Source organism: Acomys russatus, chromosome 1, assembly GCF_903995435.1.
Source record: "Acomys russatus chromosome 1, mAcoRus1.1, whole genome shotgun sequence".
Lineage (NCBI taxonomy): Eukaryota > Metazoa > Chordata > Mammalia > Rodentia > Muridae > Acomys > Acomys russatus.
The window spans coordinates 95,656,529-95,678,983 of NC_067137.1; the positions used below are offsets into that span (position 1 = coordinate 95,656,529).

At 45.8% G+C, this 22,455-nt stretch overlaps 3 protein-coding genes across 4 annotated transcripts in view; 2 read left to right on the forward strand and 1 right to left on the reverse strand.

Annotated features, from left to right (window-relative positions):
- Flvcr2 (FLVCR heme transporter 2) overlaps positions 1-4,063 on the forward strand; it is a 62,580-nt gene extending 58,517 nt beyond the window's left edge. The window contains exon 10 of the mRNA XM_051149525.1: positions 3,316-4,063. Within this exon, the coding sequence (XP_051005482.1) occupies positions 3,316-3,384 (69 nt within the window). The 3' untranslated portion in view covers positions 3,385-4,063. The remainder of the gene's footprint in view (positions 1-3,315) is intronic.
- A 2,965-nt stretch (positions 4,064-7,028) lies between these two features.
- Positions 7,029-14,954, reverse strand: Erg28 (ergosterol biosynthesis 28 homolog). Of its 2 annotated transcripts, none has more exons than XM_051149576.1 (5): positions 14,672-14,954; positions 12,081-12,237; positions 9,341-9,431; positions 7,326-7,444; positions 7,029-7,244 (listed from the first exon to the last, which is right to left on the reverse strand). In XM_051149576.1, the coding sequence occupies exons 2-5, from the start codon at positions 12,211-12,213 to the stop codon at positions 7,168-7,170; spliced, it is 420 nt and encodes a 139-aa protein (XP_051005533.1). In that variant the 5' UTR covers positions 12,214-12,237; positions 14,672-14,954; the 3' UTR covers positions 7,029-7,167. The 2 variants fall into 2 exon arrangements, with proteins under 2 accessions (XP_051005533.1, XP_051005526.1); XM_051149569.1 differs by having other exon boundaries at positions 12,081-12,241.
- Positions 14,955-15,129: 175 nt separating this feature from the next.
- Positions 15,130-22,455, forward strand: part of Ttll5 (tubulin tyrosine ligase like 5) — a 249,816-nt gene continuing 242,490 nt past the window's right edge. Inside the window, exons 1-3 of the mRNA XM_051149557.1 lie at positions 15,130-15,289; positions 16,591-16,762; positions 22,204-22,310. Of these exons, the coding sequence (XP_051005514.1) occupies positions 16,689-16,762; positions 22,204-22,310 (181 nt within the window). The 5' untranslated portion in view covers positions 15,130-15,289; positions 16,591-16,688. The remainder of the gene's footprint in view (positions 15,290-16,590; positions 16,763-22,203; positions 22,311-22,455) is intronic.

Below are 22,455 nucleotides of genomic sequence, written 5' to 3' on the forward strand. Positions count from 1 at the left end.
TTTTGAGTGTGGTGTTAGTATTATAGGGGGCCGGGCATTGCTGTCTCTATGACCACCATGGCCAGTAGGGCAGTAATGATCTATCGGAGGCAAGCCCAGTATGGCAGTGCATGCCTATAATCCTAGCATTTGGGAGGCAGAGGCAGGCCAGCCTGATCTACAAAGGGACAGCCAAGGCTGTTGGAAAAAAAAAAAAATCTGTGGGAGGCAAGAAGGCACTTTGGTTCAACATGACTAAGTAGCAGCTGTTGGTTCAAACTTGAGGAGTCTGACCCCAAGTAGTTTATTTTAGGCTTATTCAAGCACAGCAGTTTGGTGAAAACTGTCCCAGTGATAATTAACCCAACACTGTGTGTTTAACAAAACATACAAAAATCTCCTTGAGGAACAAAGTAAGCTAAATAAAGATCAGAAGTGATTACATGGAAACTCTTTGTAAAGGACATGTGACACCATAATAACGATGGGCTCTATAGACTGACCGATAAAACAAGTTTACTATAAGGATCTTCGGTGGATCGGGTATGGCCACAAAGGTCACCAGGCTATTAACCATGCCTACTCCCAGCTTACTGGATGGGTCAGGTTAAGCATCCTTCCCTTGGAAGGGACAACCCTGTGTGTTTCATATCCTGGTTCTCCCAGTGCTCACTGGTGCCTCCTACATTATAATAAATAGCATGGGGATTAATATGATGGAGGATGGATCGCTATCTTAAGTGTACAGTATTTCCTGGAAATATGGATCAGCTGTCAGACAATTTTAAAGATTTTATGGCTTGGTAACGTCTCTGGCAAGATGTAGCAATTCAATCAGTACCAGACAGGAGTGCCAAGACTGAGCACTTATCATTTTGGAAAGCCTTTGCCAATTTTCTAAGGTAAAACCGAATTTCTGCAGGAAGGCCTTGGGCATTCAAGGCTGTGTGCTGGCTTATGAGTGAGACTCTTTAGTTCTTTACCATTTGTCAGGCAGCAGATAGCAAGGGGAGGAGCCTAGGATAGAGTGGTTGCTGGGAGACAGGGAAAGCCTAAGGTAGGAATGATGTTATCTAGGCCAGGCAGAGCAGAGGCCATCATGGAAACGGGCCTTCACGGTGTTGTGTATAAAGAGACACAATGGGTTAGAATGCCAATAAGTATACGACAAGCCTGGGAACAGGTGTCTGTAATAAAATATATTTTTTGTTGAAAAATTTTAATCGGGACTGTGACTTTTGTGTCATGTGACATGAGATTTTGCTGTTTAAGTTGGAAGATAAAGGCAAACAAGAACTATAAATAAAATATATTCATATATTACACATTAATATGTATTATATACTAATGCTATAAATAGCTGATCATATTATAGCACCAGTCCATTAACCAGTACGATAACTTATGGAAATGAATATATCTCATTTTCTGCTCTGTGTGTTTGCTTAATAAAGATAGGGGCTGAAGAGATTGCTCCACAGTTAAGAGATTTGTATTGTTCACACTGAGGGCCTGAGTTCAATTCCCAGCATCCCTATCAGAGCTCACCAAGGACAGTAACTCCAGCTCCAGGGGATGTGATGCCCTTTTCAGGCCCTGCACTCATGTGAACATACTCTCATAAATACACACACACACACACACACACACACACGCGCGCGCGCGCGCGCACAGACACACAGAGTTTTATTTAAAGATAAACTAAGTCATCAGTTACACTTTACACCTCACATCTACAGATGCATATTTCCATCTTATTTATTTTTTTGCTTGCAAAGCTTCGATCTCGCTGGAGCCAGATCCTCGTACGTACATTTACTCAGTCTGTCAATCAAATGCAGTTGTTGGCTCAGCCTCCTTAAGGGTAGAATATTAGATGTAGCATTGAATAGGAAGAGGTACCTTAGGTTCCTGTAATGGGGCTCACCTATGTTTTAGCCCCATTCTGTATCCTTGTAGTTGGGCCCTCACTAGCATCTGCAGGTAGCTGGAATTAAGGGGAGGTCAGAGTCATGCTAGGGCTGACAGAAAGGAGGCCACAGTGGTTAGTGCCCTGGTCATTACACACTCCATGGCGGTCAATGGAACTCAGGGACTTGGAGACAAACGCACTGTCAGAGCCTGTGAGGGCAGGGCTTGCACCAGGTGTGGCTGTGTCTGCCCTTTGTGCACAGCAGTGAGATGCCCCCTTCGGTAATGAGAGAACCTTAAGGTGAGGGCAAATGACTTGACCTTGACTATGAAACCTTGAGTTTCCACTTTTCTTTCAGCACCTAGGCAGTGGATGTGCCTCCCTACTCCTAAGCTATTTCTGATGGTGGCTTTTGAGACAGTGGCTTCAGAGGAGGCAGGCATGTGTACCGCGTGCGTGTCTAATGCATAGAGTGAGCGAGTCAGCTGCGAGTTGGCTGAATGAAGGGTACTAATGGCTGAGGCAGATCTGGTGCCAAAAGGCCTGCAAGGCTGACAATGAGAGATGGCTGGGTTACTACAGCTGGGGCCCTTGCCATGGATGGGACCCAGGCATTCCTAGGGACAAGAGCACTGTTTGTCCAGCTGGCATTGGCCCTTGGCTGGGCCCTGCACACCCTCCTCTGGGCCTTGAGCAGCACTGGCTTTGTAGTAATGTCTGTGCTCAAAGCTCTCTTGCCAATTAGTAGAAGTTAAATGCCCACGTTGGCAGTACGTAGCAGGGACCCCTCAGGAGAATTTCCAGGCTATACTTAATCCCAAACCCATTTAACAAGTGTGAGCCAGGAGACTTCCTATAAATGAACTCCATGCCATCCTTCCCCAAAGAAGCCAAGTCTCAACTGGTTCCCTGCAAAAGCTTCTGCGGTGATTTTTCTCTGAACTGATAGAACTGCATAGCCATTGAGTTCAGATATACAGTTAAGCAGTGTGTCTTAAAAATTGCTTGATGGGGGGGGTTTCTCTGTTGGTGATTTAAAAAAAAAATTGCTTTACAGCACATCCCATGGATGTTTTTATAAACCTCATCCTGTGTGTGTGGAGGTGTGTCACCTCCCAGCAGACTAGCTGGAAATTCTGAGGGAGATGCTAATCTGGAACTTGGGGCAGCTTAGTTGAGGCTGTTGGAACAAGAGGCTGGCTTTGCGCCCTCTGATAAGTGGTGACTGGGGGTGGGGGTGGGATGGGGGGCATGCTCAGTCTGAGCTGCTTGGTTGTTACCTTGTGCCTTTTATTTGCTCCATGGGGAAACTGAGTGGCCTCTTGCCCTTGTACTTGCACTGACCAGTCATGGACAGGTAGGTACTTCAGGGTGGACATCTGTGGGATGTAGTCACTGGGCTTCCTGTTTGCTTTGCTTTTTAGAAAGTCGAGGAGGAAGAGGAGATCAACACCATCAAGGTACCCACCATCGTGTCGGAGGCTCATCTCTAAGAGAGAGAGAGAGAGGTGGCAGAGACTCAAGAGCACAGACACTCCTCTCCGGGTTCCATTTACCTGTCACTGCCAGCACCTGGATTGTCACGGAGAAGCTTTGAGAGGAAGCGGCTGGAAGAGGTGACTTGCCTGGAAGTGCCTATTGCCTACTGGACCCTCCCTGAGAACCTGGATGGTTTCCTCGGGGGGTAACCTCACTTCTCTCCAGATGCAGACTGGATTCCGGTCCCCTCTACCTCTTAGGTCTCTGGCTAGCATTGGGGAGAGGCTGGCGGAGGGCGTTGGAGTCCATCTTTGCTTGGTCCTTATCTTCTCTTTATCCCGTTCTTCCCTCCTGGTGAATGCTCGCAGAATTACCCTAAGAAAGCTTATTCAGGATACTAACCTTTTCTAATGTCTTAAGACTCACCCACACAAAGCCCAGTCCTTCCTGGGAACGGGCAAGCTGCTCTGCCTGAGGGTCATGAGGAAGCACCGTGGTACAGCTTCCATCATCCCACCAAGGCAGCTCTGTCAGGACTCTTGGCCTTTGCCCTTCCGGCCTAACCCTGCCATTTCTCTTCAGACCTCCTTTCCTGAGAGCCAAGGAGACTAAACACCAATAAACCAGGCAAAACCTTTCTGTGGCCCTGAAGGAGAAACTGACTGGAGGGGGTTCACTAGCTAGGTGGGGACAGTGCTGGGGGGTAGGGGTGGGGGAGGGGGCACTGTGGGTGTGTGTGGAGAACTGAATTGGAATGGAAGGTGCTTTCCTAACAAAAGTGGTGCTTGCCCAGGGACTCCTGTGTCCCAGGCCACTCAGCATGTCTTCACTGGACATTGCACTGGGAAATGCAGCCGTAGGGGGCTCCTGCCTCTAACCTTTATTGAAAGGTAGTCTCACTCACTCTCCTGGGACACACAAGGGTATCTATCTCTGAGGAAAGAGGCAGAGGGGGGTCTCTTAAAATAGGCAGCAGGCCTATTTCAGTTAAACACGATCCCATTATGTTAGGACCAGTATCTGCACAAACAAACCCTCTACCTGACCCTGCTAGCAAGAAATCTTTGTCAGATATTTTAAATTTTATCTTTTTGTTTGTTGTTTTTGTGAGACAGGGTTTCTCTTTGTAGCCTTGGCTGTCCTGAACTCACTTTGTACATCAGGCTGGCCTCGAACTCACAGAGATCCAACCTGCCTCTGCCTCCCGAGTGTTGGGATTACGGGCATATACCACTGTACCCAGTGATATTTTAGATTTTAAAGGGCTACCTTTAAACCAATCCTAGTTGACTTCCTTCCCTACCGAGTCTGCTGGATATACTCTTGGGCTTTCAGGGTGTCTCCCCGAAGGAAAACTGGTAACTAATTTCTCCTGTGCCTTGAGCAGCTCTGGTCATGACTGTTGTGCCATCTGGCCTTAGCATACCAGAGTAGCCAGATTGCTTGCAGTGTTGGGGTGCCAAGCCAGAAGGGATCCTCTTCTGTACATGGATGAAGATTTTTGTTTGTGTGGGGGTAGAGCTGGGCAATGGGTGGGGAGGCAAGCAGCAGTGTGGTGGAGGGGTGTTAGGGATGGGAGAGACACCTTACTTTCTGTCAAGAGAAAGGTATTATTTCTTCAACTGTTCAAAATGGACATTACTCAATCCCTTTCTTTATTTAAAAAAACATAATTTGTATATCCTGTTTGTAATAACAGATATCTTAAGGCAATAAAGATTTTCAAAGTGGTCTTCTTTGTCATTTAGTGAGGTAGTGGCAGCTTTGGGTAGTGCTCACCAGGCTACCCCATTTTTCTGAGACTGTCAGAGTGAGGGTGGGGGTGGGGTGAGGGCAGAGACTGGGGCCTGCATAGCATCTGTGTGCATTGTTGACAGGGTGTAACATCCTGTTGGATTTTAAAAGAGACTTTAAAGGTTCCTGACCGCCCACACAGAAGACAGAACTCAGTAGCCAACCTGTGACCCTGACTTTTCCCTCTCCTGTGTGCACGCTGGAATGTGCTCCTCCCTAAGGGAAGGCCTAGTGTTGTCCTTGGCTCTGCTTCAAAGGGCGCTGAAGTGTTTTGTTTGATCCCCCCAGCCCCACAGCAGCCCGTTCTGGCCAGTGTGCACAGATTCGTTCCAGCATTGGCAGTCTGGTGACTTTCTCTCACACTGTAGTCCCTACCGTTCTTCCTCACTCTGTTCAGCTTACATCTGTTTCCAGGTTCGAAGCTGTCACTTGTTTTGCATGTTTCTTGCCATGAGATGTGACCCATGCCGGTGACGTTCTGGCACTCTGTTTCTTAGCAACTCTTATCGGAGAGACCGTGGTTCGACTAGGCATAGGAGAGGGACGAAGCCTGATAGTCACAGTACCTGTTTTCCAAGACAAGGTTTCTCTGTGCAGCTTGCTCAGGCCGGCCTTGAACTCAGAGATCGCCTGCCTCTGCCCCCCAAGTGCTGGGTGGTGACAGGGGTGTGCCACCATGCCCGGCTTCACCTTGCCTCTTTACATGCTCCTGTGGCTGTTTGTCCTAGGCCGCTTCCTTCTACTTTCTCTATCTGTTCTCAAGAATCTGCTTCTTGAGCTGTCGATGTGGAATCCTGAGGCTGAAGAAGGAAGCAGAGATTTGGCATCAAGAACACAAGTAAGAGCCGGGCGTGGTGGTGCACGCCTTTAATCCCAGCACTCGGGAGGCAGAGGCAGGTGGATCGCTGTGAGTTCGAGGCCAGCCTGGTCTACAAAGTGACTCCAGGACAGCCAAGGCTACACAGAGAAACCCTGTCTCGAAAAACAAAACAAAACAAAACAAAACAACAGCAACAATAACAACAAAAAAAAAAAAGAAAAGGAAAAAAAAAGAAAAGGGAAACAAAACAAAACAAAAAACAAACAAACAAACCGAAACCAAAACACCCAAAACCAAAACCAAAGCAAAACAAAACAAAACCAGAACACAAGTAAGGGAACACCAATGAGGAGCTGGAGGCAGCCAAGCTTGCCTGGTCTTGAGCTGTCCTTCTGACTACAGTGGGTGTAAAGATGCAGAAAGCCACGATGTTCCTGTGTTGGGGATCACAGAGGATAAAAAAGGTTCTTAGGAAAGGTCAAAGGACAAAGACTGATTAGAATAGCGAGTTTTACTATTTATTATAAAACGCATTACACAAATACAACTGACCAAAAGGTCTAAAAACAGCCCAGACTCTTCCGCTCTTCACCTGCCTGTAGATAACAGAGGAGCCTGGGCCTGCACACAGGGAACAGCCCTTCTCAGAACTGCCTGTCCCTTGGCTGGTTCAGAGTCTTGGGTGCAGCAGCAGAAAGGAGCCCAGCGTGTGTGGACGACCCCTTGGAGCGGCCCTTGGTTGTAGCTGCTCTGGGCAGGCAGCAGCTTATGTCTCACAGTTCTCATGTTCCCGCCACGCAAGTCAAACCAAGGGATGGAGACAAAAGGGAAAAAAGCAAAAGGCTGGAAAAGGCTGGAAAAGGGAGCCTGGAGGGGCTGCAGCTGGGGGGGGGGCACGCCAGGAGGCTACTCAGGGCTCACTGACTTTAATGGAGGAACAGAATACCTTTTAAGTGACTCTAAATTATACATACGTGTTACATGATTTTTCTGTATGAATAGCTATAAAAATTAAAAAATGCTGAAAAAAAACCAAAAACCCCCAAAAGCTTAAGATACCGAACCTAGATGAAGGAGCTAAGAATACAGCCAAAAAGAAATGATCCAAGTAAGGACAGAGACTAAAGAAGGAAGATGGCAAAGGCGGGAAGGCGGTGACGTTCTGCAGGTGGCAAGGCTGGCCTCAGTTTCTCTTCTGTCTGGATACTGGCTCTGTTTCTAGGTACCGGAGCCCAACTAGCATGCCCAGGATCGAGAAACCTTAAACACATGGAAAACATTAGTGGTGGACCATAACAGCACCTTACCAGCCCAACCCCTGCAGGGGGTCTAGGAGCTTACTTGCTACCATCAGGGGTGCCAGAACGCCAACGCCAACAGCTGCTGTTCCAAATACGAACACCTCAGAGAGAAAGTGTCCCAGGGCGAGGAGGAATGTCCACAGGGTGATATGATAGAGCCTGCAGGGAGCAGACAGAGACGGATACTGAAGTTACTTCACGTGACCAGGACTCAGCCCTATCAGTTTTAACATTTGGACACTTTGGGTTCAGATTCCTTTTTTTCTGGTTCTGGGGATCAAACTCAGCATTGTGATTGCCAGAAGAGCATTTGCCTCTGAGCTAGATCCCCTGCTGGACACTTCTATATTACAATAAAATAAAATAAAATAAAAATTACCCAGGTTAAAGCATCTGTGTGCCCATAGCCTCCCCTGACTGCCTTCTCCTCCCTTCCCTTTCCAAAAGAACTAGTATCTTAAATTTCGTTTTTAATCATGATGGTGTATGCTGGTGTGTGTGTGCGTGTGTGTGTGTGTGTGTGTGTGTGTGTGTGTGTGTGTGTGCGTGTGTGTGTCTGTGTGTGTATGTGCGTGATGCTTAGAGTTTCCGGTTAGGGAGGGAATAAACTCAGGATCCATGGCAGAGGTCCATGGATCAAAGTCCTACGCTAGAACAGACTGGAAACACCAAGTCAGCATTCGGAACTGCTCCTGGTCAGAAGCGGGAAAACTGAATGGGGAGAAGCGGTGAAGGTGAGTATGAATTTCCTCTGTTCGCTCCATGCACAGCAGAGAGATCACATCCCTTAGACCCATCAGCAATTCTTCACGGTAGTAAAAGGCCTTCAGAAATGATTATCCTATCCTCCAGTCTTTTCATTCACCCTGACAGGTAGAACAGCTCTCTTATTATCATTTTATAGATGGAGACCAAGGTACAGAGATAGTAGGTAATAAACCCAGTTACCAACACAACTGAGATCAGAATGTGTTTTTCTTGTTTTCATTCTTGACCCCAGGCAGTTTCCACTAAACCATACTGCTTCTAAAAATATGTGTCCAATCTAGGACATGTAATCCAGTTTCAAGTTAAAAAAAAAATTAAAAATAAAGATGGAAAGATCAAAGGGCTAATAGTCTTGCTTCAAATCCCACTTGAGTCGGTCTTCCTCTACTTAAATTAATTGGATTTTTTTTTTAATATTTAGACTGCAATATCAGTAATGAAAATCACTCCCCTCTCCCCGCAGGGGTTGCTAAGAGACTGAGACAAGGTCATGTAGGTGAAAGCTCCTGGCAAAACCAGAGAGGAGCCATGAATACTGCTGCTTCCTCTCTTTCCCAGATGCTGAGGGGAGAGACAAGATACAAAGTTTTCCGTGTGAGGTTGGCCTTTTGACATCTTCACCCAGTGACCTGAGCAATGACTGCTTCTACCAAACAATGATGGTTACTCTAAGGAAGAAAGCTTGCGCCCCCTCTAGTGGCCAGAAGTGGGTATGGCATCTAGACAAGAGGCTAGAACGGTCTGCACCTGTTCGTACTTGTCTCACATTTGGGAGAGGCAGCTCACGAAGTTCCCTTACTGACTGACCTCTTCACGGGCCTCTTTCAGTTTACTCGCGAGTTTCTCTTTTCATGGATTTCTGGTCCTTTCTGACTGAGGAGGAATGTGGAAGAGGTATGTATGGGGCTAGGAATGAAGCTCAGGGCTATAGCCTTTGCTGACTATGCTCAAAGTTCTTCATTTGATCCCCCAGCACTGTGAAAAGAAACCAAACAAATCCCCAAAGATAAAATGAGCACAGCACTCTAGTTCTTTAGTAGAAGAAAAGTGTGTTCTAATCAAGGGGTATGATGCAAACCGCTGGACAACAGCGATGCCATTTGCTACGGCCAGTTAGGCCTGTATGTATTTCAGGCCTGGAAGCAATGCTCCAGCCAGACTTTCATTTCCTATGCTTTATGCTAATGCAGTGAAGTGATTTAACAGGTCCCAACAGCAGGGCAGTGCACATGGGTGGAGCCTGATTGCCAGCAAGAGGAAGCCAAAGGCCTTCTTTCCCCGACATACGTTCTGTTGTGGATGTCAATGGCACAGAGGCAGCGAATCACTGAGGACAGCAGCGTCCAGATCCCAAAGGTCCGGGCTTGGAGGCCATTGACTGTGTAGTTAAAAAAAGAAAAGAAAAGAAAAGAAAAGCAAGAGAGCGGTGAGAAGGGGAGGGCCAGGGAAGCCTTGCCCTCAGTCTGCTTCCCTGGCGATTCACACAAGGTAGCTGAGCCTGACCTCCCCGAGTGGGCCCCTGGGGGATGGAATGGCAAGAATTCTGAGTGCTGCTCAATGCTCTTCAGATGCCTACAGTTGAAAGGGAGTGCTGCAGTTCCGGACCTACAAGATGCCTAGCAGAGCCAAGACTGCAGGCTGCCAGGAGAGGCCAGGCACCAGCACCGACGTCTAAGAGCTGCTGTTGGGATAAAGTTCAAGCCAGGGTGACTTCTTGTGTTCATGCAGGTGGAAGCAGGCACTGCTTCTCTGAGATTCGCTGGGGGCCTCTGTTCTTGGGGCCTTCACTGTGATGCTGTTATAGCAAATATCTTGTCTTGAGAACTCGAGTCATATTTCACTGTAAAGGTGGCTTGTGACTCTGAGTGCTTTCTGTGTCTCTTGAGGGGCACCTGACCAGACCTGGTCTCTCCCTCCCTCCCTCCCTCCCCCTCTGTCTCTGTCTCTCTCTCTCACACACACACACACACATCTGTATCTCTTGAGGGGCACCTGACCAGACCCTGGTCTCCCTCCCTTCCTCCCTCCCCCTCTGTGTCTCTCTCTCTCTCTCTCTCTCTCTCTCTCTCACACACACACACACACACACACACACACACACACACACACACGCTGCTGCTGCTGGTGACTGGCCTCTCCTAGCAGTCTATAGTCTCTTGGTTCTGCTAGGCATCTTGTAGGTTCCAACCCATCTCAGGAGCGTTCCCTTCCAACTGCAGGCACCACTGTCCTGACATCAGTATGTTCTAGAAGCACTTGGGGATTCGAAATGTTCAAACGGTAAAAGCACAGCTAGTTCTTTTGCTCATCCATCACTTACAGAGTTAAAAAAAAAAAAAAAATTCTAGAAACAGTTCGGTTGTTAAGCACCTGCCTAGCATGTAAGATGGGATGTCCCGGGTTTGATTCCCAGCACTGGACATGATGACATTTGAAAGGCTTATTAATGTTCACTTGGTTATTAAAAATTTTTTAGCCTTTGGAAATGCAGACGGCTCTAGTAGTCACACTGAGCACCTTGTAGGTGGTGATGAGAAAACATTCGTTGTATCAGCTATTTGGGGATACATTCTTTAGAGACCAAGGTGATGGCGTTGCTAATGAAAAGACTGAAGAAATTCCTCCAGTGTGAGATACACAAGCCCAGACCAGGATCGAGTGAAACTTTACATGTTTAGGCTATCCAGAGCTCTGCACAGATTCCATGGCCACCTGTGAGCAGCAACTGAGAGTTTAAAAAAAAAAAAAAATCAAAATATAACCTTCCTGCTCACTTTCCCAGGTTCTCAATTCCCATTATATTTGAACTTTGTTCAAAATAAGCCTCAGCCTACTTAGTTTCCTTTCTACCTAGATGCTGCGGAGGAATGAGTAGGGCAGAGCCTGGATCTGGGTCAGCTATAAATGTAACAACAGAGCTGTCAGCAGCTGTCAGTCAGTGCCACAGCTCCGAGTACCCTACGCCAACGGAGTGAAGCGCCAGCTGCAGAGTTCAGATATGCACTGGAGAGCTTTGTGAGTGGTCGGGAAAGGCCACCCTGAGCTGGAGGCTTTCCTTGGAGAGATCTGAGCTATCCACTCAGGGACTACACTTCGGTTTGGAAAGCTCTTGGATGAGTGACTGTCTACCTGTTACGTGGTTCCTAGTCCATATTTCTAACAACGGCACTGAGACATAGCAACAAAAGGCTTCTTTATGGCTTCCTAGTAGCATCCTATAAGCCATGTCATCCTAGTCTCTTGCTTTGTCCTTACGCACGTGCTTCTGAATGGAGAGTACGCAGAGACACTGTGGGGGAGGGGGTGTCAAGTGCTTCCCACATAGTCTATTACTCTAGAGTAGTGTCCCTCGTGTTGTGGTGACTCCCAACCATACAGTTTATTTGCTTTTTTTTTTTGAGACAGGGTTTCTCTGTGTAGCCTTGGCTGTCCTGGACTCGCTTTGTAGACCAGGCTGGCCTCGAACTCACAGCGATCCGCCTGCCTCTGCCTCCCGAGTGCTGGGATGACAGCCCAGCCTCACCATACAGTTATTTTGCTGCTACTTCATTACTGTAATTTTGCTAGTTATGAGTTATAATGTAGATATCTGATATGCAGGGTATCTGATATGTGCTCCCTGTGAAAAGGGTTGTTTGACTCCAAACCCCAAAGGGTCACTACTCACAGGCTGAGAACTGCTGCTCACGTGGCTACAGAGACTAGGCCATCAGAACCTCCTGGCTATTTCTGGAACTGGATTCCAGGCTTAATAATCAGGTCTGGAGAGGGAAATAAACATGGGAGCTTTGACTCTAAGGAGCGGGTTGGTCAGCTATACGGCCCAGTTGGGGGATTAGCAGCTAGGCCAGTACTACACAGAACACACTTCTTTTCATTTTTCTAATTAATTTTTTTTGACATAGGATCTCATTAAGTTGCCCATTCTGGCTTTAAACACGCTCAATCTTCTTGCCCTATCCTCCTCCTGTGTGCTAGAATTACAGGCATGTGCTATGATGTCCAACCGGTTCTCTTGACTTCTTACCAAGGTTTGGCTTGCCAGTGTAGAGCTTTTCATAGAGAAAGGTGTGGTCTCGGAAGCTCTGGAGCGTGTTCCCCATGGCTATGACGGATACCATAACCAACCAGCTCCGTAGCACATTCAGGAAGCGGCTCATGACTCCCCTCAGAGACAGGGCGCTCTGCCTTGGGAACACAGAAGCTATGATGAAGCGACTTCCACACCATTGCCCAACTCTTTCACCTCTGTGGTTAACCTGTGTTAACTTTTTCAAGTTCTTTGGGCCCAACCTGTTTTTTCGCCACATCACTTTTATTTCACCAGATGCACAGGAATATTTACCCTAAACAGAGGTATGCTGATCTTTGTGACAGAGGGTTTTTTGTTGTTGTTGTTTGTTTTGTTTTAATGCAATGGGTGAAATATCAATTCTAGCAGGAAAGAAGTGGCAAGAAGGGGGACAGAAGGAGTGGGGGTGTACCAGTACTCCTATGAAGTTAACAGGATGGATTTCTGGGTCACGCTTGTGTCCCTGCCAATGCTCAGTCACTCTAACGAGGGTGAACAACCAGTGCACCTTGCAGCAAGTGGCACTGCACTTAACATTTATTCAAGTAATCCCCCAAAGCACAGTACTGCTGTAAGTGAGAACTGTCTGGAATCAGTGCTAGGCCTTCTTCTCTTCATGACATTCCTTTGCAAGCCAAATGGCTCAAAGGCGATTCTAAATCTGCTCAGATACCTGGATATATGACACATGCTTCTGGACTTATAACAGCTCTGAGTGGGAGCTGTGGCATTATTGCCTGACTGGTATTCTTAATTTTCCTCTGCTTGGTTCCCTGATACATCATGTTTCATATAGAAGACAATCTAAAGCACTTCAAACAAACAAACAAACAAACAAACCCCAGCCATAGCCTGGTGTTGGGTTGCAAGAAAAGTTACCCTAGTTATAGTTAAGTGGTACTTGTGCCCTATATCTATACTTGTCCCAAGCATGTATCGTTGTATTTTATTGACTAAGTGGGCACAAGTATTATTTCCGTTTCACAGATGAGGGTCAGAACAAAGAGCTGAGTGATTTGCTTAGGTACCATAGCTAATATTTGACAGAGAGCCATGGTCTATTGGACTCTGTTGCAATACTACCTCACAGAATATTTGGCTAAAGTTCCTATCCTTTTTTAAAATTTAATTTTAATTTATGTGCATTGGTGTGAGGGTGTCAGATCTTGGAGTTACAGACAGTTGTGAGCTGCCATGTGGGTGCTGGGAATTGAACCCGGGTCCTTTGGAAGAGCAGGTGGTACTCTTAACCACTGAGCCACCTCTCCAGCCCTGAAGTTCCTATCTTAAGAAAAAGTATTTTCTTATTTAGAGACAGGATTTTACTATGTAATCCTGACTGGTCTGGGACCTCTACACAGACCATGCTGGCTTTGAAATCACAGAGATCCATCTGCCTCTGCCTCCTGAGCGCTGGGATTAAAGGTGTGTGCCACCCCGTGCAGCAAAGTTCCCAGGTTTTGAGGAAGCTAAAAACAGCAGAAACACCAGTCTTCTGCTGGTAGATTAAGCCTTGCAGAGTATCAATTTCCAAAAGATCTAAATGGATCCCACGAAGGTCACTTATCATCATCATCATTTTGGTTCTTCATTGATCTGTTGTCGGGCTAACTTCTTTGGCCTGAAAGCTGTAAGGAACTATCAGGCCTCCCTTCTCACTGTGGTAATATGTTTCAGTACAGGTAGATATTAAAATGAAGTGAGGAAAAACCAACTAAAAAGGGCTCCAGGAAAGGAAGGGGAATCCAGGGCAAACAGGTCACAAACAGGGACTGTCCCAGTCTAGAGATGACGGGGTGTGCTGATTTTCACAGGCCAAGATCCGCTTCTCTTTATTTTTGTGTTCTCAACACCAGACTCAGCTTGGTTAGTTAAAAACAAACAAACAAACAAACAAAAAGACGTGAGAGCACGCGTACACCCATGTGTATATATACACACACCCACAAACCCTTTTTTTTTTTTTTTTAGTAGAATACAGAACTCAGGCCATTCACTTCACAGATCTTAGAAATCACAGCAGAGACCTGATGAAGGCGCATCAGAGCATTTCTGTATTGCTCTACCTCAAACCTATTTCCTGGGAACTTTGAAGTGGTTGGAGGGGGTTTACAACATTGGTCCTGGCCCAGTTCAGCCTGCATGCGATGCTAATTAGCAATTAATAAAGAGGGATTCCTATCTTAACTCCACCACTCGGCTCTGAGGGTTCAGGCCAAGTCACTGAGACTCCATAGCATCGGTTTTTTCATCTGTAAAATGGGGACATAAACATCTATGTCAAGAATTACCCGAGAATTCATGAGGAAAAGTGAAAGGCACTTGCACAGAGCTGGGTTCACAATGGATGCTGGTCCACTCATCCGTTCCCATAATTTACCAGACTCTCTCCATTTTTCTAGCATCCCTATGGACATCGTTTCTAGATTCACCCCCAACCCCAACCCAAAGGTAGCTTTCTAGGCAACTCCCATTTCCCTAAATTCTTCAGATAGTCTCACTCGGATGCCACACCAATAACTACATCCCAATCCAAAATCTCCTACCTGGCGACCCAGAACTACTGCAGTCAGAGTACCAGCAGCATCCGCAAACCAGCTCCCCTAGGACAGCTCCAGTCCCAAGTCCACCTAGGCCACTTGTCCCCGCCCCAAACCTCAGCCCAGCTCCGGGATTGGATCGTTCCTGTCAGTCCTCGCTCTGATTGGCTAAACTGGTTCAGTTCGAGCAGGCGATAGGGAGTGAACTCCTTTGCTGCCAATCACCGGTTGCCGCCGCCTAAGCCTCTCCCGGCTGCGCCGCTCACGCGGTAAACCCTCCAGTCGAGCGTGGCGGACACTGGCTCAGAGTTAGCCTTTTAGAGGTGTGGGAAACGCGGAGGGAAAAAGGAGCCAAGAAGCCCTTCTGGCAACCTCCTGGCTCTGCGCCGGCGCCTCGGCGCGCCGTGGTGACGCCATCCATCTGCGCCCGCATCCGAGCGTTGTTCGCGCCTCTGGCGGGCGCCTGCGCAGTGGCTCCGAACGGGCGGTTGCTTGTTGGTTGTTGTAGTAACGGGGGAAGCAACCTTCGGCGGCTGCGTAGATTCCGGCAGGGGGAAGGAGGAGGGAGGTGAAGCAGAGCGTGGTCCCCGCCTGTCTGACCCGAGCCATTAGAAGATGAGACAGGTAAACGCCTGCCCCGGCGCGCTCCGGCGAGGTGCGCTCCAGGGCTGGGCGGGCGCCGCCGCGCTATCCTCCGAGCCCCGGAGCAGCTGTTGGCTTGCGGGCGTGCTGAGCAGAAGCGCTGCGGCAGAGTCGCCGCGTCCTTGCCTGCGGAGCACCTGCGGAATTCCCTAGGGTTGGGGTGAGCTGGGGTGGAGCTAGCGGCAGATCCTTGGTGGGGCTAGGACTTGCTTTGGCATAGAGTCTCTGGTCTTCAGAGCATCGCGTCTCGGTCCGCTCTTCAGGGAGCCAAGGAAAGGTGGGCATCCCTTCCTGCTTGAAGGTTTCCTTTCTGCTTGCAAGTTTTAGTTTAACTTAAAAAGACTCTCAAACGTTTTTTGGGAAAGATCGAGAAATTGCTTTAGGAACCACCCGAAAAGAATCATTGAAGTTCTTAGGTATTACACTCATTTCTGCTCAAGAAGTGTGGGGGTCCGGGTTAGCTGGTGTTGCTCCTTGCTGTAGTTGCTTCGTTTTAAAGTACTGTATATGTAAACACGTAGACAAGCAAACGTTTGAACAATTGCCCAGCTACTGTGTCATACCTGGTGAGAGGAAATATTTTCACTCCCCTTTTATTATTATTAACAATTATAAATATTTATTTATTATTACTTTAGTTGGATTGGCTTTCCTAGAAACATAGACTCTTGTCTGTGTGCTTGTTGTAGAGTATGTATAAATATTCACAAATGTTTTGAACCTTGAATTTTATTTTGATCCTGGTCAGATTTGTCTAGTAAAGAATTAGCTAAATTTAGGCAATCAGGCATCTACATCAGCTTTTTTTTTTTTTTTTTTTTGTGCATCCTACTTTAACTGTATAAGACAAGTGAGGAACTCAAATTTAGCAACAGCTTTTTAGAGACAGTGTGTTTGAAAAAATTCTTAAGCTGGCTGTGGTGTCACGGGCCTTTAATCCCAGCAATCAGGAGGCAGAAGCAGAAGGATCTCTGAGTTTGAGACTAGCCTGTGGTCCAGAACTATAGAGCTAGTTCCAGGAGAGCCAGGACTGTGCAGAGAAAGCTTGTCTTGAAAAACAAAAGACAAAACTAACCAACCAACCAACCAACCAGATTCTTGACTTTTTTTTTTTTTTTTTTTTTTTTTTTGGTGGCATACGAGATGCACTGTGACAGAAGGTAAGCTTCTAGAGGTTGGATAATACTTAGGAATAGATTCCTTTTCATTCATATTAAAGATTATGTGGAAAATCCTAAAGTGTACAAATGCGTTGTATTTGAAATCCCTTGACTTTCTTACAGGAGTCTGTGCCAGCCAGATTATCTGATCTAGTGAAAGTGCAAGTAAGAAAGGTCTCTGCGGCCTCTGTCTGTTGACTGCATGACATACCCTAAAGGAAATGCCAGTTGTGATGGCCCGGGACCTGGAGGAAACAGCATCATCCTCAGAGGATGAGGACCTGGTAAACCAAGAGTAAGTAATAGCAAGCCTTCAGGGCAGAGAAATGGGTTCTTTTCTCGTATCTAGCTTCCCTCCTTTGATACTGTCTGGCTCTAGATCCCATCTATGATTGAAGTCACAATTCAGCTAACAGAAATGTGAAGTCTAGGCTCTCTGTGTCCAGGCTTGTGAGTGAATATGAGCTTTAGATGGTATAAAGTGAAGGTAGGAACTTGAGCGATTTACTTATTTATTTTTCCTTTTTTTTTTTTTTTTTTGAGGTAGGGCCTCTCATTCCTCTTGCCCTGTCCCCACTACATCTGTACATATAAATATATGTACGTATTTATAGATTTTTAAAAAATTTACATGTGCCTGCTTGAGTTTATGTGCAGGTTCTTGAGGAGGCCAGAGGGCTGGGGTTACAGAAGGCTGTGGCTGCTTGACAGAGTGCTGGGAAATGAACCTGAGTCCTTCGCAAGAGTAGGACGCTCTCTTAGCTGTTCACCCATCTCTGTAGTCCTTGCATCTGTGTTGTGTGTGTCTGTGTGTCTGTGTGTCTGTCGGAGACTGAACTTGGGTCATCAGGCTTACGGGCAAATACTTTTAACTGTTGCACCAGCTTCCTGGCCCCATCAGGTGAACTTAAAAGGAGTTATATTTTTTACATTTATTTATGTTAGTGTTTGTGTGTATTAGGGGGCGGGGCACACATCCTGCAGTGCAGATGTGGAGGTCAGAGGACAACTTGCTGGAGTCTATTGTGTCCTTTTACCTTGTGGGTTCTGGGACTTGAACTGGGGTCCAGTTCGGTAACATGCCCCTTTATCCACTGAACCATCTTGTCAGCCTCATGTCAGGTGAACTCTTGCTTCTAATAACTTGAAATGATTTTGAAAGTTTTGGAGATTGATGAAAAGTTCAGTTCCTAAGCTCTGACCTTGACTATAGGAATTTTCTCAAAAGCATTTACAGCAGCAGAACGGTGGGCACTATGAAGGTCAGGTCTAGTGAGGATAGTTAGTTCTGCAGGCTGCGCTCTGTGCACAGAAACACAGTGGCTTTTTTGAGTTCTTTTAGGTTAAGTCAGAGTTTCTTGATTGCTGGATCCTCATAACGAAAATGATTGACAGTGTCAACTGCAGCTCTTAGAGATGGTAGAACAGCACATTTAATGTGGAGATTGAAAAATTTTAATTTAAAGATGTTATTTCCACTTTGTTAAGTTTTCATATATGAATTCTGTATTTACATTATTTTTCCTCTCCTTCCACTCTTCTCCAAATACATGACTTCTTTTTTAAAAAATTGTTTACATAAATGTATATGCACACATATGTGTCCATATGCATTTATAAATGAAAAAATACATAAATAAGATCTGGAAGTCAGGGTGGCCTGGAACTCACTAGATAACCAGGCTGGCCTCAAATGCATAGTAGGCCTCCTGCTTAGCTTCCTGAGTGTTTGGGTTCATAGGCATGAATGAGTCACCACTTCTCACTTGAGGTGTGTTTCTTAGTCCTTCAGAATATGTACTCTATAACCTGAATAACTCCCAGGGTATTGTTTCTTTCCTTTGGGGCAGTCAAGTGCGTACAGATGCTGGCTGGAAGGCATGAAACTTTGGTGGGCAGGCAGGTGGGTTAGCAGGATCTTGGTCAGGTGTTGTGGAGGGGGAGCCTTCTCTGACAGCCCTTTCGGTGACACAACAATTCCAGTGATACAGCTCTATATTGGGGGTGTACAAGGCCTTATAATCCTTGGGGAATTGGGTAGGGGTTTTCTGGGTGAGTGTATATTATTGGCTGGGGCTGAAGTGCTGTGAATGATTCATTTGCATAAAGAGGAATTCCAGGTGTTAGCTGGACATGTCCTTCTGAGGAAACCTGAACCCCGGTAATCGTGCACCCGGACATGCAGGCCCAGAACAGGGAGGGAGCCATCCTTACTCCTGCCAGTCTCCAGATGACTTGTCTTGACCTCATTCTTACTTCAGGCCGGTTCCCCCAGTTGCATCCTTTACATGCCCCACATCAGGGTATTTTGAAAGGATGTGATTAGGCTCAAATACTACAACAGGTGTGAAGTTCTTACTGTGTTCATGGTAGACTCTGTAAGGTCGAAGATTATATTAACATTAGTTGAAAAATAGTTGAAGCATTAATTAAGTTTTGAGGAAAAGCTTAGCATCATTATTAGTTTATAGCAAACAATGATTTGACAGTGTATTTGAGCCACTGTCTTTCAGATAATTGAATGGATAATTGCCTCTGGTTACTCTGTGTTCGTGTGCCATTTTACTTTCAGTGTTCTGTCTTTTATTCATTTTACAAAAAAAAAAAAAAATTAATGCTAAACAAAGTTGTTGTTTTACTCTTTTGTTTCTTTAAACAATTTCTCAGTAGTGGCTTTAGGTGGTGAGTACAACTCTGACTGTTGTTTATATTCATGATTGAGAAACACTAAATATCTAGTATATTTTATGGAAAGTGGATTTTCTGCAGACTCCTACTATTGACTTTTCCCAGTTACTCTTATTTGTCAGCTAATGGACTGGTCTATCAGATACTTGCTTTGTATTCTGGGATGCTGACTTAGGGTTTCTGATTTTGTGATGAAACACCATGACCGAAAACAACATGAGGAGGAAGGGTTCATTTCATCTTATATATTCACAGTCCATTCTGAAGGGAAGTCAGGGCAAGAGCTCAAGGCGGGACCTGGAGGCCAGGACTGAGGCAGAAGCCACGGAGAAACACTGCTTACTGGCTTGCCTCCTCCTAGTTTGTTCAGCATGCTTTCTTCTACGACCTAGAACCACTTGCCTGGGGATGGTAGTGCCTATAGTAACTGGGCCCTCAGACATCAATTACGAATTAAGAAAATGTCCCACAGGCTTGCCTACTCCAATCTGATGGAGTTATTCTTCCTACCTATGTCTAGGTTTGTGTCAAGTTGGCAAAAAACAAAAATGAAAACAAACAAACCAGTACAGAAGCTTAATTTTTTTTTTTCATATTGAGGGCAGTAGGCTTACATTTTAGAAGTTTTAGGAGTTAGAAGGGCTTATAGCAGCATCTAAGGATGATAGTTGTTGCATGGCCACTGGCCTCTGTCAGATTTGATCAGATTCCCCAGGCTTTATTAAAGCATTAATCCTTGTGGTCCCAGACCTCAGGCTTAGGAATGCTTTGCAGGAATGCTGTGTGACAACTGAAGCTAACTGTGACATTGCCCTTGTTTTATATAGCATTACTTCAGATAAGACACACAGGAACTACCATGTATCTTGCATGAGCATGCCAAAATAAAATGTAGATGTAGCTGTGAAAACTTAATTAGTCATTGAAAAAAATTAGTAATCTTAATTGCTGTTCTGCAAGGTGGCATTATGTTAGGTTAAAGGGCCGGCAGTAATTACCGCAGGGGCTTCTAGAGTGGCAGGGGGAAGAATAGGGAGCTAGTGTGTAGAAGACACAGCAGCAGGAGGCTGGAGATGCTTCACGGTGCTGTCTTTAGTTGTGCATGCTGCCTCCCAGGACTCTGAGTCAGCTGAACAGTTGTCTACTTCAGAGGAGTCTTTCACATGCTTTGCTGTGGGTGGAAAGATACCTCTGAGATTAAGGGTTCTTTCAGAGGACCTGGGTTCAGTTCCCAACACCCAGACAGTTACTTACAACTCCAGTTCTTGATGGTCTGATGCCACCTCCTGACTTCCAAAGACACAAGGCATACACATACACACACACACACACACACATATGCAGGCAAACATTCAAACACATATGCTGAAAATCTTCAAATATTTTGTTCTTTCATACCAAACAAAGCAAAATTCATAATGTATGTCAGCTTAACTATTAGTGAAGTTTTAAACTTCCAAGTTTTAGTTTCCTAATCTTTTGAATTTTTTCCCTTTAGTACCACCTGCAAGTGTTGCTGGTATTTGTTTGTTTCCCTTTAAGAGAAAATGTTATTTTTTTTATTGAAATCAACCTCTGTCAGGGAACAAGGATTTTAATGACAGTTTAACATCTACTTACAGAGCTTTTTAGGCTACTTTCCTAATAATTTTCTTAATGATTTATTTCTTCTTCTTTTCACTGGCTATGAGTGGAAAGAGTTCCTTATCAGGGATTTGCCTTCCACAGCCAGGGCCTCTGCTCTTCGCAGCTGTGGATCTGTTTATTGTGGTGCTGTCTTGTCAGGCATTCTTAACTGTAGTGTAATCTATTGTTTGTAAATGTGAAGGCACAGTGGTACCAGTCTGTAACTAGTGCCAGAGTGACAAGGACCTTTGGCTACTTTCCAGACTCTATTTTTCCTGTGTCTATGGACACAGAAGGAGGTGGGGTGGAGAACCTATTTGGAGAGAGGAGGGACCATCTGTGCTCATGCCTACATTTTACATGTGTTTAAGATGAAAAAGCAAGCAAACAACACACACATACGCACATGCTCCACCTTGAAAAATGTAACGTAAATGCCATTTCTTATAAATGGATACTGTGTTGGTTAGGCTTTTGCTTTGTTTTGTTTTGTCAGCCTGACACAAGCTAAGGTCATCTAGGAAGAGGGAATTTCAGTTGAGAGTGCCTCCATCAGGTTGTAAGGGCATTTTCTTGATTAATGATTGATGTAGAAGGGTCCAGCCAGAGATGGTCCTGGGGTGTGTGAGAAAGCAGGCTGAGCAAGCCAGGAGGAGTAAGCCAGTAAGCAGCCTCCTACATGGCTAGCCTTCAGTTCCTGCCTCCAGGTTCCTTCCTTGGCTTCCCTCAGCGATGGACTGTTAACAGGACCTGTAAACTGAAAGAAAACCTTTTTTCCCCAAGCTGTTTTCAGTTGTGTTTATGACAGCAATGGAAAGCTAACTTAACTGGATACTCTTGTCCACTCCTAACATCAAGAACAGCAAGCATCCACATTCATTGTAGTAGGTAACAGAGGGCGAACTAGATACGGTGTTTGCCTTCTTCGCTGTAAAGCTTTGGCAGCTCAAGGCAAGTCCCAAGGCTGCCCAGTTACTGAAACTGGTGTCCTGGCCAGGTGTGGCTCTTGTAAGTTTGGATTGGGAGAATGCATCCTGCCTCTGAAGTCGGTGGTCTGGCTTTTGTGATCATGTGAGTTTTTTCAGAGAGTCTTTCAAAGTGGATCTTACTCCATTTAAGGAATAGATAGCTTAAATTCTCAGTGTTCACTATACAGAACCTTAGTGAAACGCTGATTACTTAGCAAGCCCTGGGAGTAAGCAGTCCTTGGTTCTCGTTCTTGCACTCAACAGTTGTATGGCCTTAGGCAAGTAACTGAGACTCTTTTGCCTCTGCTGGTAGTGTGGGCAAGAGGGTGAAGTGAAGTAATTGACAGTTTTGCATATTCCAAGTACGAGGTAGGGACAAACCATAGTCATCTGCTTCAGTCGTTCATTCAGAGTTTGAGCTGTGAATTAATGAGGCATTTTGTTTTGCCTGTAGGGATCACCCATGTATCATGTGGACTGGAGGCTGCAGGAGAATTCCAGTTTTAGTTTTTCATGCAGAGGCTATTTTGACAAAGGACAACAATATTCGAGTAATTGGAGGTAAGTGCACCCTCTCCTATAGAAGGAAGATCTGGCCGTGACCCTGACCACTTTTATGATACAGAGACAGAGGGGCCTTGTTCATGAGACCATGCATTGGGTTGTTACTCGAAATATTATTCATAGTTTCTTAAATTGTTTCCTG

What these genes read in the sequence shown, in the direction of transcription:
- Erg28 (XM_051149576.1), bottom strand. Translation starts at nt 12,213, where the DNA reads ATGAGCCGCTTCCTGAATGTGCTACGGAGCTGGTTGGTTATGGTATCC. An exon ending in CACTGGCAAGCCAAACCTTG is followed by an intron (nt 9,432 to 12,080) that starts GTAAGAAGTCAA and finishes TTAACTACACAG; the next exon opens with TCAATGGCCTCCAAGCCCGG. An exon ending in ATTGACATCCACAACAGAAC is followed by an intron (nt 7,445 to 9,340) that starts GTATGTCGGGGA and finishes TGCTCCCTGCAG; the next exon opens with GCTCTATCATATCACCCTGT.